The sequence below is a fragment of the Agelaius phoeniceus genome, chromosome 1, assembly GCF_051311805.1.
Source record: "Agelaius phoeniceus isolate bAgePho1 chromosome 1, bAgePho1.hap1, whole genome shotgun sequence".
Classification (NCBI taxonomy): domain Eukaryota; kingdom Metazoa; phylum Chordata; class Aves; order Passeriformes; family Icteridae; genus Agelaius; species Agelaius phoeniceus.
In genome coordinates this window covers 104099836-104119204 of record NC_135265.1, presented here as the reverse complement: position 1 = coordinate 104119204, position 19369 = coordinate 104099836, and the positions used below count along the sequence as shown (strand labels likewise).

Here is a 19369-nt window from a genome sequence, read left to right as displayed (position 1 = left end):
AATGCCAGCCTGGAGAAATGGTGGAACACAAGAAGGGGAAAAAAAAATTAATACTCTGAAATCACAGACTCAAACTTCTTTGTGCAGAGGAAGGTGAAAGAAACCTCATAGAGTAAGCTATTAACAGTGATTTTTGACATTTGTTTAGTTTGTGTCTCTTTTCATACTCTCCCCAAATAAATTTTCTACCCCATTGCAATGTAATTTAAAAAGAATAACAATGGATAAGAACCCCTTTAAAAGTAGTATTTTGGCTTCACTACCTCTCTCTAACTAAAATGTAGATAGAAGACTAACTAGTTGAAACACACACTCCATCTTCCTCTATTTCCTGAATTATCCTGAAATCCAGTCAGATCCTTTCTAGCAGCCTAGGTCCCACTCCAAACTTCACTGCCATTTTACCTGATTGTGTGTGCGTTTGTCAGATCTTTAGGGTTTCCCTCTGTCTCCATGTTTAGAGTGAAAGCTCAGTGGTAGAAAATAATTTCTAGTGTGCTCACTTACACTTTTCTGTTTTGGAGCTTCTAGAAATGGGAAACAGAAATTCTGGCTTCTAAAATGAAACAAGAACAGTATACTCTTCCATGAAAGACCTTTTGCCTGTGGCTGTGATAACCTATTTATCCTCTCAGATTGTGCCTGCCCATGCTCTGCATCTTGTTCACTGTTTGTAAGCCCAAACTTAAAACCAGTAAGTGAGTGGTCTGGCTAAAGCATTACATTACTGTTAGTTACAGTCTTGGAGAGGTGATAGAGAAACCTTTCTTTGGTCCCTAGAAAAATGCCCTCCAAATCTATACTTTTATTCACTACTAAGATTTTACTAGTCAGCTAGCAGTGAGCGTTGTATTTTATGTGGGTTTTGTATACAAAAAAAAACTGTTAAGCATTACCAAAGGCTGTTCTTCCAACTGAAATCCAATAAGATTTATCATTCTGTCACCTCCTTTACTTGTAATAAAAACTGTTGTTTAATTGAAGTCATATTGCTACTTCTGTGCAAACTGTTTCTGCTGTTATGAAAATTGCAACAATCCGTAAGATCTGTATTTCAGACTGCAGACCCAAAATTATGTCAACAGTTACCTAATTCAATGTTTCTAAGTGCACTATTGCTCACTGTTGGACAGCATCAGACCTTGAAAAGGCTCTTAAAATGTACTAAAAAATACAGGTTAATAAATCTGGGCTATAGTCCTTTGCAGTAGATCAGTTGACATGTCAACAGTTGGGGACTTCAGTAAATCAGTCCAGCCCAGCAAGCCAGGCTAATGCAAGGATTCTAAATACTTTGCTAACCAGTGAAAACTGAGCCAGAACTGGGTTACAGTTTGATCACGTCAGCAGCTTCTCCAGAGTCCTGAGGATTTTGTAACAAACAGCAGCACGACTGAAGTACAATTAGGGCATTTGTCTGTCCTCAGACTGGTCCAAACAGCATCTACACTCATAATGAGCATACACAGCCCTCCCTCCTAGGTGAGGGGGTATTCTGAAGGTTCAGGCAGAAATTAACTTTCCTTTGGAAATTTTATGTAAATATGATAGCACTTCTATGCTGAAAAACGCAAATCAAACCAAAGCACACCTTTCTAAACCAAAATCTGAATTTTCCATAGCAAAACTGTGTGGCTAAGTGTGCCATCTGAACATATACATCACTTCTCAAATACAGGGACTAATCATTCTTTCCTAATAAGCATTAACAATTTTTCTAAATTAACTAATTAGAATTTATGAAATACTTCTTAATAAACACGTGTGACAGCCTATCTCTTCCTGCAACATGCAGGAAGCTGTATACTGGCAAGTAGAGGCAGTTCCTGTCAAGGACTGTGGAGGAAGCACTAGGTGGCAGGACACCAGAGAGGAAGGCTAGAAGGAAGAGACTGGATTGGAGGAAAATGCACAAGCATCCTGTGACAGGATGTGCAAATGTTGGCCAAGAGGCAGCTGGCAGTGCTGAGAAGCAGTCAGGGCCAGCTCAGAGATACTCAAGAGCCAGTCAAAGCACAAACCCCATCACCCCCATCACCTGGGGGTCACACCAGGAAAGGCTCAGCTCTTTACCAGCTGCTTGTGCTAACATCAGTCACAGATGGTGCACAGGGATTGAATCTCTCAGTCCTTGTCCAACATCAGGGTGTTGGAATAATTTGCCCAGCTTGAATTTTAAGCAAAGCTTTCTGACTCCAACTCCATCCCTGCACAAATTGCTCAACAAATAGTTTTAAGTAATAAATCTGCAAAAAATAATGACTTGCAAAGACAGAGAGGCAGCTTCCTCTGCTTAGTAATTTATATGCTAGAAAATCACTTCTTGCTGCTGTTATTAAAAAATCCAGCTCAACTGATGAAAGTTGATGTTTCACATCTTTTTTGACAACAGAGGAACAAGCTATAATTTTACTTATTAAACACAAACTGGTATAATTTTGTCATTCAAAAGACTTTGCAGTAAATTAATCATCAGAATAATTACTGGCCTGCTTTGATTTAAATCAATCTAAGGAGTAACCAAAGACTTTTTAAAGCTGGGGGTTTTTTGGTGGGATTTTTTTCAGAGCACACTTCAGATGATAGAAGAAATATTTACTGAGAATATTTTAAAAAGTATGTTTCCCCCTCTTGGAATAAAACAAACTGCTGTCACATCTTCATGAGGATTCCGTGCCCTGGTAAGCAGCACACAGCTTGTCTTTTCCCTTCACCTCCATGGAAGGTTTTAGTGTGAAAAGTAACAAACAGTATGTCTTCAGCTCTGTCAATAATTAGAATCTGCATCAGTACCAGATATCTTAGGTATCTCTGCTCACATATATCTCATAAATCTTGCTGGAAGTCAAAGGAGAAGGAGCAGAAGCACATGCCCATGGAGAACTGACAGGAGAAATCCATGCATACGCCAGTACCAGCTGAGCCACCTGCTCACCACTTCCTGTGGTGCCTAATCCAACCCCATGCCAATCCAGGCAGTTTTACAATGGATTTTTGCCAGCTGTGTGCTAGCAGTTTAGCAGCAAAAAACGCCACACTGACGTTCATACTGTCAGTGCAATGGGTACCACTGACAGGAGGAAAGATATTGCCACCTGGATGCCTCTCTTGCTCAAGAGAACAAGCACAAGCACCTTCTGCTTCTCCAGTTTCAAGAATCTCACATGGCAAATTACTCTTTCTTTTCTTCTTTTAAATTAGTCTTATTTATTACAGAATTTTGCAGGCTTATTAAATGCAATTGTATTTGGTCATAGTTATAGTCCATGTTGCAATCTACTGTAAAGTAAGTAAATATGTAGCTAAGCACTTTAAAACATGGAACCACAAGAAAAATTTTAATTGAAACAGAAAGATTTCTGTCTGCCTACACATTGTGTTTGTTTAATGTCAATTCTCTTCCCATAGTAGAGAAATGCCACATCCGTATTTAAAATCAGAAGTATTGACAAAATTTCCTGAGTGCATAAAGCTGTTTTGACAAAACACAAGTGGCTGCCATGCTGCAGCTAGGAAAATGAAACAGCTCATCAATTTACCAAAACTCTGCCTACAGACAAGGTATTCTCCAGGCTTCAGGAAACCTGATGCTTTTGTTATGCAGGAAGAAATCCTCCTCATGCTGAACTCAGTGAGAAACTGCTGTGACTTCAGCACAGCCAGCTGCTACGAGACTCAGAGGGTTACCATTATGCCTTAAAATTAAGCTTATGCACATGCATTCACGAATAGGAACTGCAACAGCAGAAAGGCTTAATGCAACAGTTAAAAGGGAACTGAAAAATCCAGAAGGAAGATGATGCAGTTCAAGATTAATCTCACAAAAGAAACTAATATGAATAGAAGATCAAACGTTTAAATTTTTTTTTCCCTTAGCATGTCAAGATGTCACATTTCTTAGGCTGTCTGTCACAGAGCACTGTCACAAATGGAGACAGAATCTGCTGGTTGAATTACAGTGTGGTTTTTCAAGGACTGAACCAGTATTTATTTGAAAATTACACATAAATTATTAATTACCTCCTTAAAAGTATAAAGCAAACCTTTGGCTTCATAGAATTTCTATAATCTTTCACAGTATAAAACAAAATAGTTTGTGATATCTGTAATTACTTACCAAAATAAAGAAATTTTTTTCTAGGTTTTGTTTGTAAATATTTTATTAAAAAACATCTTTTAATGCTATTAGTCAATACATGTGTAATAATACTTTGATAAAGTATCATGTAGTAATATGTATTTTGGATTCAGGAATGTAATGGTGTTAACTAAATCGTCAGAGCTCTGTTCTGCTCCAGTCTCTTCTAAACCTCCATTTTTTTCCAGAATTTAAACAAACTCATCCTTTGTCAAGGTACATCATCCTTAAGGCCTTGCAAACGTTTTAGTAATTGAACCAAAACAAAGAGAGAGCTCGGCTTTCTTTCTGAAGACCACGTTTCTTTTGAGCTTAAAAAGGTGCCTGCAGCTTTCAAGCAGTTAGTGGCAAATCAGCAAGAAAGAAATCAGAGGAGAAGAAGGGGCACTTAAAAATCAAAACAGTAAAGTGCACAGCTATACCATCCAAAATTGTATTAACCTGATCCAAAGAACTTGCTGGACTGTGGATATTTAATACAATTTGGCTTGCATGAAACATACAATCACGAAAAGACAGAAAGGATTTTCTTTTTTCTTCCTGAAGTCGTCTACAGGATCTATGGAACTCAATTTTCAAGGGTAACATAGTGCAGCTCTTTGGATATTGATTGTTTTCCTAGTCCACAAGGAGATGAAGAAGCAGGGAAGGTGTGGAGGGATGCAAGGTGTCCTCTTGCTGTCTGTTTTATTTAGATGCCCGTACTCTCCAGTTCCCCATCCTCCAGCCCTAATGCAGCATGTGACCTAGAAATCATAAAGAGTTTCTCTTTATTTGTGTACTGTCTTTGAGTTTGCTGGGATTGCTCCCCTGTTTGTTCTCTGCTGGTAGCCTTGAGGGGGTCCATCTGATCAACTGGTTCCTCCTCACAGTCCTGAATTTTACTGGCTGTGGTGTTGGCAACTGACTCCAAGGAGGTGCCTGCCTCCTCCAAGTGGCTGTAGCCCTTATTGCTGCTGGAAGGTTCAGACTGGGAGCTCTGGGAATCCATCCTGGTGATGGCAGGAGGAGCTGAAGGGGGCGGTCCTGCCAGATCTAGAGATTCAGAGTAGCTAGGAGACGCCTTTACCAAGAGGCTGGATTCCAGGACCCTCCTGACAGCTGGTGACCGAGGCGGCTCAGGGGAAAGGGGACACCTGGCATCGGGCAAGCAGCTGGTGCTCTGCCGCCTGAGAACCAGCTTGTGCCTCCTTGTCCCACAGCCTCCCTTGATGGGGCTGCTGCTGAGGTCGGTTAGGCTCAGTTCAAACTCCCCCCGTGGGATCTCCTGGGCTCCCCGCTCCCCAGGTGGTCTCTGCCAGCCTCCCCCTCCGCTGCTTGGCCCCAGGGGCAGGAGGGTGAAGGTGCTCAGCGAAGAGCCCACGATGGAGCTGGCTGTGCTGCAGCGCTCACAGCTGCCCGCTGGGCTGCAGGGCGGGCTGGTGACGGGGCGGCCAGCAAGGGCAGCGCGCTCCCGGCAGATGCTGTACACAGCCTCAGCCAGGCTGGGTGGCTGCGGTGGGCTGCAGAAGGAGGAACGCTGCGGTGAGGACACCAGATCCGGTGGGGAAAGGGAGACACCCAGTCCTGGTGGCCACGAGCTCTTGGCCAGCATGGCTGCAGCACCCAGGCCTTCCCCGCCGGGCTTTAGCTCCAGGCCCCGGGACTGCATGTAGTTGACAAAGCCATTGAGAGGGGCTGAGGCCGGGGTGCCTCCATCCTTGGCCCGCAGGCTGTGGGCATCGATGACGGTGGAGTAGAGGTCACGCAGGTTGATGATCTTGGTCTTCTTGTCACGGTTTTCGTGCAGCACCGCATTGGCGCAGATGAAGAGGAAGATGCCGATACCCATGATCAGAGGGCCCAGCACCTTCAGCTTGTCCGAATGCAAGTAGCTCGAGAAAAGACGGAAAAGGAAACCCGCTGAGGCCTGGGAGGATGAGGAAGTAGGGGCAGACCCACCAGGGGTAGCAGTGGTGGAGGTGTTGGCTCCAGGGGGTGACTCCAGGTGGATCCCTGCTTGCAGCCTTCCCTGGCTCTGGGAGCGGTTCGTGTGGGTGCCAGCCTGTGGTGCTGGGTGCCGGCCCTTGCCAAAGCTGCTCTCTCTGTATACCTGGCTGGGCTTTGGCCAGTAGCCCACCACAGCCAAGGCGATGCCCACCAGCAGTACCAGAATGCCACAGAGGGCGATGAACCCAGAGAGGGAGCACAGCTTGAGCTTGCCTTTCACCACCACCACGTCATTCTTGCGCTTCTTTTTGGCTTTGCGTTTGCGTTTGGGGAGCTGGCTCTGGGGTTTCAAGGGATCCTGTTTCCTGGCCGAGATCCTCAGGAGGCCTCCAGTGGCAATCATGGCTAGCTACCAGCGCACTGCCCCCCACGGCCACTCCAGCTCCTGCAGTGAAAGGGAGAAGAGAAGAGGATGAGAACCAAGGACAGACCTGCAGCACAAGAGATGTGTCTGCTTGCCGTTCCTCCTTCAAAGTCCTGGAAATTAAAACCCTGAACAAGTGGGATGGAGGCTGACACCAACAGGCAAATCTACCTTGCCCACACAGCTCCTGTGTGTGAGAAAGAAATGGGCAGAACAACAGCATCAAGCAGCTGTGTGTCCCACTATACTCTTGCCAAACAGCTAATTAATTACTTTATATTCCAGGTAAATGACAAACCTAGTAGTATCCACTAGAGTGAACAAAAAAGATCTCACTCATTTCAGAAGGAGTCTGCAAAACACCAGAGCTCAGAGGACGCCAAGCCCCACTCCCTGATATGTTCTGGGGTTACAGTGCACCCTAACTGTGGTTAGTGATGTCATGCAGGTTTGAGGAGATGGGAGAAATAAAAGCAGGAAGGCAGTGTATTTGATCTATAGATACCATTTGTTTCATTACTCTACTTACACATTACTGGAGGGAGGGTTAAGCATATTATGTGTCTTGCTTAAATGAGTGGGAAAGGAATTACTGTGAAATGCACAAAGGAAACATTTAAACACTGGAAAGTGGTGCCTTGTGAAAAGTTTTTTTCCTAGCCATTTGCACTTGATCTGCGATATTAGAAATTCATCTCTTGCCTGCGGTCCAGAGGTATCCCTAGTTTGGGAACATGTGCAATGTTCCAGGTAACTGTTATGTAACACTGACAAATTCAACCCCCTCCCCCCTGCCCTCAGAAAGGGGAGATGGCTGGCAGGTAGGAGATGGAAGGTCAAATCCTATTAGAGAAGTGAAACTCCATTAGTCACCTGGGGAAAGCACCTAAAGAGTGCTTGCAGAGAAACTGGCAGAGGACTAAACACTGAGCATTTGTGGCTTTTGTCTTACTGGACCATCAGAACTCATCTCTCTGTTCCCATGATCTGAGCTAAACCACACAGTGTGTAGGAGCATTTCTGCACTGTGCAATTCTTTTTGGAACCTATTTCTTCATTATACTGAGAAGCAGGATCCCCTCCCCCTTTTCTCTTTCTGAGCATCCTATTATTTTTTTTCTTTGACGGGGCAAAAGATGACATCACTGAATATAATACGACTCACAAAGTTCAATTAATTGCACTGAAAGGCAATTAAGTAAGCACCTAAAAAAAAAGCCCCTTGCCCTCTATGACTGTTCAGCCTTTAAATATCATGTCTTTTCCGTTATAATGCCAGAATTGCCACATATGCAGTAATATTGTGTCCCATTTATTCTGTTTGTATTTTCCCCAGAAAAAAAAAGATGGGTGTTGTCAGCAAGGACGTTGTTAAATTACTCTCCGAGATACTGCACGCTCAAAACAAAGAGCAGAGCTTTCTCTTTCCTATGGCTGAACTATTATTTCTATTAAAAATAGGAAAAAAAAGAAAAGAGAGCACATTTTGTGGATGCAAAAGTGTAATTTTCGGGGCATGCTTTGCTGTAACTGCCCATTCTTTGATGTCATTTTCTGCTGCCCCACTAGCCAGCTGCCCGTCTCCTCTCTACGGTGATAACAGATGGTCATCAGCTCCGAGGAACGCTCCCAGTCCGGCATCGCCTGGCACTTAGTTTCTGCGATGGCGAGAGCAGCGCTCGGCAGGCGAAGGAGGGCACGGCCGCGCCTCCGGCCATCGCCAGCGGCCGCAGTGCCATGAAACCACCCGGACGGGAGCCGCGGGACTGGAGCCGCATACCGCACGAACGGACCGAGACTCCCGATCCCTCCCGGCAGCCGGACCCGCACGCACCGCGACCCTGCCCGGCGAAGCCCAAACACCGCTGTAACACCGCGAACAGGACCCGGCTTAACTCCTTCGCCGGGCTCGCATGCGGGACTCACCGGGCTCCGGCCGGCGGGACGCCCGGCACCGGCCGCGGGGGCGCCGCTGGCTCCGGCGGTCCGGCCGCTGGCTCCCGCCGCCGCGGCACAGCGCCGAGCTCCGCCGGTCGGGGGCGGACGGAGCCCCCGCTCAGGACGGGGGTGCCGCGGTCACTTACCGGGGAGGGCCAGGGAGAGGTCCGGGCGGGAAGCGGGCGAGCCGCCGTGGGGAAGAAACTTTCCAGCCCGAGCGAGCATCCCCGCCCCGCCGCCGCTCACGGCCCCGGGCGGACGGGCGGCGGGGCTGGGCCGAGCGCCGGGCGCCCCCTCGGCCCCGCCGCGGCCGGCCGCCTCCTCAGGCAGCTCCGCGGGAGCGCTGCCCCCTGGCCACGCCGCATCCTCCCCGCCGCGGGGCCGCCCCCCGCAGCAGCGCGCCCGCCCTCCTGGCGGAGCCTGTGCCGGTGCCGGTGCCGCCGCTGCGGGCGGAGCGCGGCTCCGCGGCTGCCGGCCGGACCCGGCGCCGTTGCCAAGCGACGGGAGCCGTGACACAGGGAAATTGCGGCAGGGCGGCCGCCGCCCCCGCCACCTGCGCACCTGCGCCCGCCCCGAGCGCCGCCGCGCCCCGCAGCACGGCGGCACCGCCCGCTCAGGGCCCGCCCCGAGCGCCGCGACAGCCCCCGGGCTCCTTTCCACCACTCCCGTCCTGGCAGCCTCGTCTTCAGCCGCCTCACCTTTGGGGGTTTTTTTCCCCGCCCAAGTTTGCCAGAATACTTATGGAAAAAGTCAAGAAGCAGGTGAAAAGATGAAGCAAGAGGTTGAAGAAGAAAGCGGCAGTTGAGATCCATCAGCGGTGTCACCCCGAATCTCTCAATTTCAGCAGAGAATGGGAAACAATGTTCTCTTTTGAGCTACTTTCTGGGAAGTGATTAAATTGAAGCTATCACCTTAGTGAGGCGTAATCTAACATGTCCCGTCACAGTGCTGCACTTCTTCTTGGGAGGAGATGGCTGCTGATTGCTTCAGTCAAGTCTTGTTAAAGGTTCACCATGATCTAGAAAAGCAAATCTCAGGCAGGTTTTTCAGTAAATACAGAAAGCTCATCCTGTGGCTAAAGGTTGCTCCTGAATGTACATAGGAGTGTTTGCTGGGGTGGATAGACCAAAAACTTGGGGTTTTGTACAGTAGCCTTAGAGTTCTTTTGAAGCTGAAGTTTTACCTAGCCTGAGCAAAACCAGCTTTCTTCTACCTCTACATGACCTCTTGTGTGGAAGACTGTGGATAAAACAGCCCGGCAGAAAGCAAAGGACAATAATGACAAAATTTGTCAAATGATGTTTTTAAAAATAAAGGTTCCAACACAGATTGGGAAAATTGTCAGAGAGGTTATGCATATTCAATTAAATTGTATGTATTCCAGTCTCAACAATTCTGCAATTCTATGTTAACCCAGACCATGCTATTTTGCATCTTTCACTCCAACCATCAGTTCCTGGTTTGAGACCAAACAAATCCTAAAGCTGCACATATGCATTTTAATGTCATTTGCAGTTTGTCTCAGCAAAATCATTTGGGACACATTTTTTTAGTACATATATAACTTTTGGTTATGCAACAGGCTTGAAATTTAAGATTTATTATTTAAGAACTTCTTTTAAATATGTGCTTTGAACCCAAGTCTTCTGACACAGTAATTTGCTTTGTGTTCAGCCCAGGCTATCAGAAGAAACCAAACATATCACATCTGTTTCCACTGGAGACCTGTATCACATCAATAATGCAGCATCACCAGACTCTCGCTGAAATACTCCTGTGTAAGAGAGAGAGGAAAAACAGGACTGATTTTTTAAAGGGCAAAGAACTCTTTTCCCTATCTGAGTCATATTTTCTAATTCTGTCAAACGAAACCATTCTATTTAGCTATCTTCTTTATACAACAGCTCTTTTTGCCATATTTTCATTGCTTAAGTTTTGAGTGATTGGGCTATTATCACATTCACAGTTTTCAAATAACTCTTAGCAAAATGTGTTGTAGGTGAGGCCAAATCCTGGAAAAGAAGAAATATGTTGTTGGATGAAAAGCTTCTGAAGGTGGTGTTCTGTGGCAGCTATCAATGTACTCTTAATTTGCTCTATGTGTTAAGAACCCGTTGTATGATGGCAGCCTGAATCTCTCACAGCAAACTACTTGGCCAAGTTATGTATCCCTACCTATCCTACAGATTCCTCTTGTTGGAAAAAAACTTTTGGGGCTTTAATGAAGCATTTATTTTATTTTTAGTTTATATGGGTTTTTATGTTCCCAGAAGTGGAGTGGTTGCAAAAGGCAGCTTCCCTAATGGTCTGGTTTACTGGCTGCCCAAGTGAATTTGTAACTGTGTTTGCATTGACTACTGAGCACTGCTGGAAGGCTCTGCTCCTACCTTACTTGTATAACTTTCTACATGGTGTTGTGCACTTATCCTTCTACTGGTGCTACTGGTGGTGAAAATGAATAATTTTTAGGACTTACAAAGAGTGTATTTGAGCTATGTTTTTTCTCCTTTCCCTCTTCTCATTTCTCATTTTTCTTTCCCCCTATCTTCTTCTACCTTTCCCATCTCCTTTACTATTTTCCTTTTCCTTTTCTTTTTCCCTGCTTAAAACCTCTCCTCTCCTCTCCTCTCCTCTCCTCTCCTCTCCTCTCCTCTCCTCTCCTCTCCTCTCCTCTCCTCTCCTCTCCTCTCCTCTCCTCTCCTCTCCTCTCCTCTCCTCTCCTCTCCTCTCCTCTCCTCTCCTCTCCTCTCCTCTCCTCTCCTCTCCTCTCCTCTCCTCTCCTCTCCTCTCCTCTCCTCTCCTCTCCTCTCCTCTCCTCTCCTCTCCTCTCCTCTTTTAAAGCACACACTTGGTTCTGTAGGTTGTTCGTGCATAAGATAATAACCTTTATCTGGTCCTTGTCAGGGCATGCTTGGGTACATCAGTACTGCCATCAGTTTTAGTTTATCCACTTGAATATGTTCCATCCCAGGCTGGCTGGGCACCCAGGAGATGTGTAGCCAAGTTAATATATCTCAGCCCTCAGCAGGCTTAAGGTCCAAAAGCAATTCAAAAGACAACCTAAAGTACTTGGTGTAATTCTCTGAAATACTGTGACATCTCTGGGTTCCAAACACAGACCTGCAGTTCTCAGTGTAGAGATCCAACAAAACAAAGTCAGAGAGAAGGCCCTTGCTTGTTATAAGTACAATCACAACACCAGATAAAAAGGATAAATATGGAAAGGATTCTTAGTGTAGTATAAAAAGTATAAGAGAGACATTTTGCATAGGTTTCAGGTTTTCCCCAGGAACTTTCATTTACAATTTCTCAGAGTAAGAGAAGTACAGAATGGTCATTGCTATCTTAACTTACACCCTGCTAGCAGAATGAGTTCCAGTCAAAACAGTAGCTCTAGTATTAAAGTCCATTTTTAAGCTACAAATAATAGCTTATTTAGCTATTTTTAATTAGCTAATTTATTACATTGACAAAAACAAGAGCTGGTATGAATTTTTCTACATATGCTCCAGAGTATATGATACTAAATGCCAAGGTTTCCTGTGTCTTTATTGCTTAAATTGGAATTCATAGCTTGATCTTATTTAATAGCTGGGAAAGGTTTAAGAGCATCACTCCAAGTCTGGCCACTGGTCTCAGAGGGGTGAGTGGTTGGGGTGTTTTTTTCCTCCTAATCTTAGCCTCATACTTTCTTTGTTTGCTTGTTTCCCATGGCAGTAGCAATTCTGATATGATTAATGGTGGAGGCTCTGGTATAGTTAATGATGATTTGATAACAAATGCAGAGGAAAAGAGCAGCACTGAGAATGAGCCATGAGAAATTACCCTCACTGAGGAAATATATGTTTTAATTCCTTACAAACCTACATCAAACACAGTGAATCTCCATTGTGAATTAGAGTCATCCAGCTTATTTGACATTTTGGTACAATCAGAGGCAACTTTGCTTTTCACTGTGTAGCAAGTCTGGGTCTAGATAATCCACTGAGAGTGAATGGCAATTTGCATGTCTGCTCTTCTTTCAAAATTAATTATAGCAGACATACACATTGCTGGGAACATTTGCCTGAGTAAAGTAATACACAGCCATGAAATCTGGTGATTGAAAGGCAAAGGGAATGCATGTTTTCATATGAACAAGCCTTTTCACAAAAAAAAAGAAAAACAATAATGAAAGGAACTACTAGTTTATCTTATTCCAGTTCTTACTGTCATTTCCAATTAAAAGATTTTTTTTATTTTTGAGGCATTAATTACACTAACCACTTTATAAATATATGTATTTTTAACTGACATCTGGTGAAACACTTGAAACTAGAGGAGACAGAATGAGAATCGCTCCCGGGCCAGTTGTGACATATTGCAGGAAGCCTGTGATGGTCACACCCGGAGGTTATGAACCACGCTCAGGGGCAGATGTCACTCACTTTCTTTTAAATGTTCTGTGCTTGACTTCTCAGATGGTTTAAAAAGAAGCAGGAGCTATTCAGCCATGTTATTTGCCTTCACTTTTGATTTGCTGATACAAGACAACTGCAAGTAACTGCAAAAAAATTGTGTGTGTTATTTGTGACAAAACCACATAGAAGCCAATCAGGAAAATTTCCCAAACTATTTTACTGGAAGGGAAGAGCAGTATTTCCCCCAAATAAATGAAATCACTTTTTTTTTTTAATTTATTTTTCAAGGTGTTCTCCTTCCACTGCCATATGATATAAGCTCTTTCAGATAGAGACCATCCCAAAGATGCTTAACCCTAGCTCCAATGAGATATGTGTGTACAGTTGTTTCATACTTAGAATCTTCTTTTTTTTTTTTTTTGTTTAATTGAAAATCCACAGCAAATTATGTAAGTGTGTATCTTGTAAGGCAAGTTCATCAAATAGCTTATATCTTCTAGCCTTGAAAGCAGTATTTGGAGTCACTGGGAGAGCACTAGCCTATGAGAAATAATGCCAAAGCATATTGAACAGGGTTTTGAAAATTTATTTTGTTACATACTACATTAAAAGTACACTACATGCATGCAAAACCACTTGTCTGTAGATTCATTAGAATGAACCAATAACCTCTGTCTTTTTTTCACCTAGAATGATAAGCGTTAGACAGGTTTTTAGCCTTGGTAATTTAAAATTGTATATGTTCAAAAACAAACTAGATACCAGCATTTTTTGCAACTCTGTGCAAAGTTTTTTTCATCAAGGAGAAAGATGTTCCTGCCTGTTATCTTGCATTGTCTATTGCAAGTCCCAAAATCAGAGAGTCCTGGCAATATGGAAACAGCTCAAAGAAGAAGTAATCAGGGGGGAAAGGTGAGCAGATTGCCTCCTCCACATGGGGATAGGACATCCATGAAGTACAGTTTGTCCATCCAGTCCCTGAGCTGGGTTAGTCAGCCACAAGCAACCACCATTACACAACCCTGACTACTTCACAGGTATTCAATTATCTCAATGTTTTCCCCTGTTTCTTGGGGATGCACCTACTGCTTCCCAGCATTTCCTCAGGCTGCTGGGGAGCAGGGCTGCTTTTTCATTATACAGAATACACAATGCCAGTGTCAGTTGGGGAAATTCCTGACTGGTCTGGTGAAACACTGGAACAAAGCAAGCAATCATAATCACATTTGGAATTAATATTAAAATGACTTGCAGTAATCTGCATGAAAGCACAGTCTATCAGTCAGGAAAATGAAGCACTGATTGCATCCTTTCTTTCATAAGCAGAGTTTTCTTAGACCAGCACTCCCCACATACTTACATACTTGTGCAGTGTGGTAGGTATTTTACCCTATATTATTAAAGGATTAACTTAGCATTTAATAAATTGAAACTATCACAGTATCTTTTTTGTATGCTGTCAAGAGAGATTAACCCAAATTTTTGACCTGATTTTTATTGTTTTGTTGTTTCCCCGCCGCCATGACCTGCAAGCAGTCTTTTAGTCTACACTAGACTTGTCATCACCACTATGGAGAGGCAATAGGTTAACACAGAGTACTCATTCAATAGAAATAGTTTTTAGGGTCTATTTTTAGGGTCAGTTTGCCCTGATGAATTGTGAATATCCTTTAAGCTTTATTGCTATCAGTATCAGAGTAATACAAGATCTGTTCAAAACTCAAGGTCAAATTCAAGATTTAATGGCACATGGGTACATAAAGGAACACAAAATACAGATCTAGGACTCTGTTGTAGGAATCCTTGTGTTGCCAGAAAAAGAGCTGCCTTGTTTCTGCCGGCTCTTCTGCAACTTCTCTATAGAAAAGGGTCTTTGGTGTAAAGTCAATAGCATTTCTTAGAGCTCTTCTTAAATGTGAAAGGTACTGTTCCTGAGCAGCAGAGGTGTGAACAGCCTGGGGGTTTTTTGTATGTGATAGGAGCTAAACCCTTCCCAGGCTAAGGGCAGCACCTTTCAATTGTGCAGGCTAAAATAATGTTGCTGCTGCTGGTCTTTTCAATGCTCCCACTGGGGTAGGTTATGACCTAGTTAATCTATATATCTATGTATTACAAAAGTGAACTGTAGAGTTCTTTGAGCTCCTCTATGCTCTGGACCCAAGGGCCTGGGTCAGCATGCTGATACATTCTCTCTTCACTTACACTTATGCTGTGTTTTGAATTTTTATAATTGTCAAAAGTAGCAAAGAATATTTTCATAAATAATACTGAACTTTGCCCTAAAGTTGTATAATGGTGATTTAACAGTGATCAGTAGGTGTTAAGTCCTAAAACTAGACAGGAAATAAATCTCCTATTCAGAACTAGAGCTTGAATTCAATAATTATACAACACTTAGGGACTCAGATTGCAAGCCATTGCTTATTAAATATAATTCATAGCATTTTACATGGACGACTTGATTATTATTCTTTTGGTATACATGACACAGATTGTACCTCTGCTTTTATTTTGAATGGTAATCTTGCAGCATTCAGTTATGTTAGTCAAATGACCAGCAGGACACTAATTGTTCTTAAAGAGATTTTTACCTTCAAATGTTTCAAATTTTAAAATTCAAATAAAGTACAACTTGGTAATGCTCTTCTGTATAGATACAAGCAAGCTGAATTTACAGAATGTAGAAGATCTACAGGAAACATTTGCCCAAGCCAGGGAATATTCATAGCAGAAAGCCTATAAAAATCTTATTTTCTTTAAGAAACATTACCATGAAAGAGAGAAACGAAATAAATGAAAAAGAACTAGCAACACCATGTGTGCTTGCTATTACTTTTGCTTTCATTATGACACAACTCTCCCTAAATTTAAAAGGAAAAAGCAAGGGTACCTTTCAATTGTGCAGGTGAAAACAATGTTGCTGGTGCTGATCTTTTCAGTGTTCCCACTGGGGTAGGTTATGACCTAGTTAATCTATACATCTGAAGAAAAGACAATTGACTTGCCATAAAATTTCAGCAGAGATACTGAAAGGACAATCTGGCCTGTAAGTACTGGGGAATTATGTATGTGAGTAAAGCAGCAAGGCTTTGGCCCCAGCTGTCAAGCACTGTGTTGTTTGTGTAGCAAGGTAGGAAGAGCGCTGGGAGCTTCTGTAGTCTTGAGTGTTCCTGAAAAACACAGGTATTCCATGCAGAACAAAAATGTATGCCTCATCTTGTGATGCAGAACATAGCTGATTTTCAGTCTTTTCTGTATATCTAGTTATTTTAGAGAGTTATTTGGTTGAATTTTGTTTATAGATATTAATAGTGCAAATTAGGTCATTTTGCCCTAAAGCACTCAAAAAGACAGAACCTGAAATAACGTTTAGTTTCCCTGAAATTCATTTCTGATTATGTTTGGCTATTGAACAGAAGGGTAGGAAGGGCCTTTTCACATTCTCTTTTCTCTTTGCTGGTTTGAATATTTTGTGTGTGAAATGAAGCTTGTCATGCACATGGGTTAAAAAGCCCCAGTACCTCCATTTATTATGTGCTTTTCTTTTAGTGAATGCTTATTACTCATGCACAGCCAGCAAATGAGGATCTCAGATGTATTAAGAACTATTCATTTAGCTTTTAACTAACTGATCAGCGTGGAAGAAAATATTACACAGGTATTTCCAAGTAACACCTGCAGGCACACATGGTGTTGCTAGTTCTTTTTCATTTATTTCGTTTCTCTCTTTCATGGTAATGTTTCTTAAAGAAATAAATCAGTACATGGCAAAACAATTAACTGTCTCTATCAGAGCTTCTGATGATGTCTCAACCCCAGTCAGAGCACTTACATTCTTCATTACTTTTGATTTTCCTAGGTGTCCTTACCACAAAAGACTGTGTCAGTTCCTGTTTCAAATATAACATATTCCATCTCAAGTGTGTGAAATTTATCCCACCTAACTTTGGAAGGTGGGATAAATTTCACACCATGACATGCCTACATCACTTCCAGAGTAATGAAAGATTTGGTCTTCTGTTGGAGTGGCAGTTTGAGGGGAGTGGATTTCTGCAATTACTTTTTTCTTCCTAGTGACGAGAGAACAAGTTAAAGTTTAGGCTTTGATGTTGCAGATTTTCACATTTCTGACTTTTCCCTCTGCTTATCTGTACTGTTTACATGACTTCTGCTGGAGCCTTTTTGCATAATATCATAAGAGTTCAGCAAAGCAAAGATCTCAGGGTCATGTTCAACAGATTTCTATTTTGCATTTCATAATGCTTTCAACATCCCAATATCTAGTTCTTTACACCACTCAGTGACTTCATCTCTATTTTACTTATGGATCCTTGAGGGAATTCTGTATTTGCCTTTCAGCTTGGCTACCTTTTCTCTCTCTATTCAAAAATTTAATTTAGTTCTGATTAGAAATTTGACTGATGGATGTGCTGAAGCGTAGACAAAATTTTTTGAAGGAGAAGAATGGATAAGATAAACATTTCAGGAGAATGGCAGGTTGTTTCATTTCATTGGGCAACAATTTGAGAATAACAAGTAACTCCTGAGTGGATCATATTGTAAGAGGTGACTTAAATAACAAGAAATAGTTGTAGAACATTTGGATATGGAAAGACATGTCCTTGAAGTGGTATGATGAGCCTTTTAGCACAGATAGCAGAATGAGAGGTGCTTTGCTTACAGGTAAAAGTGGTTTGGCTGCTGTCTGAAACTCTGCTCTCCTTATTTACTGCTGCTCAGTAGGCACTATGCCTGAGGTTGGGAAAGCCATGCAGGAGATGGTAGATAAGCATATGTGTAAGATCAAGCAGATCCTTATTTAAAAGGATGTGTTTCCTGGAAGCTTTTCATGGAGAAATTTCCAGCAGGGATTATTCTGAATTGAGTTGGAAGGAGTACCAAATGTTAGGTGTGGCCTATGGAAATTCACTCTAGTTCTGGCATTCCTCCCATTATCCTGGTTACTCAGGAGTCCCTCCTTCCACCATTAGCCACATGCTGTGCACAAGGTTTGTTTTAGCAATAGAGATGCAGACAGTATTGTTCTTTCTTCATTGGCATAAGCAACATATTGGGGACCCAAATAAATGCAGAGATTATGAAATGTTTACAGTATACTGGCTAACTGAGGAGTAAAGTGAAAACAAAATATCCTAAAAGAGCAGCATGACCAGCTGAAGAGTGTATTTTAGGACTTATCAAGCATGAGACAAGTTGCATTCTCCTCATCTGAAAGGGAAGATAACACAGTGAACATGACCTCTGGGTGATTACATTTCAAGTAATAGGTTTAAACCCAAAGACTGGTGAATGGAGCTTAGACTTTACCTATTTCATCTTTAAATTTTGGTATTTACATGACCCTATGCCTGACTTTTCTCAATGAGAAGGTAGATGATATCAACTTTAGCAAATGCATCTTGAAAAAGAATCTATTATTTTGCTTAAAGGAGAACTCATCTCTTGGGACTTCATTGTGACAGGATCTACATCTGAGCACCACCACCTGTCTCACAGAGACAGGCTGGTTCCCAAGGCTCCCATGACTGCATCTTCCCTAGAGGTATCCCAGAGCACAGATGGCACAGTTGGCTTGAGGCAAATACAATTATTTGGTCCCAGTATGTCAAGAAAACAGGCTGTTCCTCATTCTGAACACAGAGATAAAACCCTGATACCTTTTCTGTTCTCTCTCTGGTTGATGCTTCTCTGTCTCAAATGTCTCATAGTGGGGAGGCTTAGTTTTTGGGTTTGGTTTGTGTTGGTTTTGGTGTTTCGGTTTTTTTAATTCCATTTTCACTTTAAAAAAATTTCCTCACTACCAATGGTGGGAAAAGTCTTACTAAGAATATGAGACATGTCAAATGGGATCAAGTAGACACCTGATCCTCTGAGCTCGGTGTTTCCTTTCTCATAAAAGCCAGAAGAGTGAAACTGTTCAGCTGTATGTTTCCCCTACCTCTTCAACTATTAAAAAGGTAAAGAATCATCAATAATAAAACAAGTGACCTAAAAATTGTCTTAAATAAGATTAATTCCTTTTTAGTTATATGAACATATATAAGTGAATTTATTAACTTATTAACTGTAACTTTTCAATAAAAGATCACTTTGAAATTGTCAAAGGGACATGCTTGTGTAAATCTGTTCAATAAAAATATTTATTTTAAAACACAGTATTGGTTAATAGTTTGGGGGTTTTTTTGATAGCTTGTTGCATTAACTGAATATCTATCCCCCATCCTCAAAATGCTCATGAAGCTGATGAGGCCCCATATTTACCCTGTCTCAGACATTGGCCTGTGAGCAACTAAGGCAAAGATGCAGAGGAATTGTCTGAGGAAATTGAAGGGTCATGAAAGGGACCAATGCTCTCATGTGAAGTCTAGGTGGAGTCACACCTAACAGCTCATAAACAGTCAGTTTTTCAATTAATTTAATTGAAATAGAGAGTAATGGAGCAAGGCCAATTTGGGTAGGCTTTCTGATGGATTCTGGAAATGGGGATGTACTAGATCATTAAACATAGCTATGTTGCAA

The 19369-nt window shown here is 42.6% G+C and overlaps 2 protein-coding genes across 3 annotated transcripts in view; one reads left to right on the top strand and one right to left on the bottom strand.

Annotated features, from left to right (window-relative positions):
- Window positions 1-19369, top strand: part of LOC143694989 (uncharacterized) — a 126272-nt gene that overhangs the window by 43671 nt on the left and 63232 nt on the right. The gene's annotated exons all lie outside the window — the stretch shown is intronic.
- On the bottom strand, window positions 4145-8715 carry TMEM200C (transmembrane protein 200C). The gene is made up of 2 exons (XM_054639884.2): window positions 8576-8715; window positions 4145-6512 (listed from the first exon to the last, which is right to left on the bottom strand). Exon 2 carries the CDS (start codon window positions 6468-6470, stop codon window positions 4830-4832), a length of 1641 nt encoding a protein of 546 aa, XP_054495859.2. The 5' UTR covers window positions 6471-6512; window positions 8576-8715; the 3' UTR covers window positions 4145-4829.

Excerpts from the sequence above, each read along its gene's own strand:
- TMEM200C (XM_054639884.2), bottom strand. The coding sequence starts at position 6,470 with ATGATTGCCACTGGAGGCCTCCTGAGGATCTCGGCCAGGAAACAGGAT.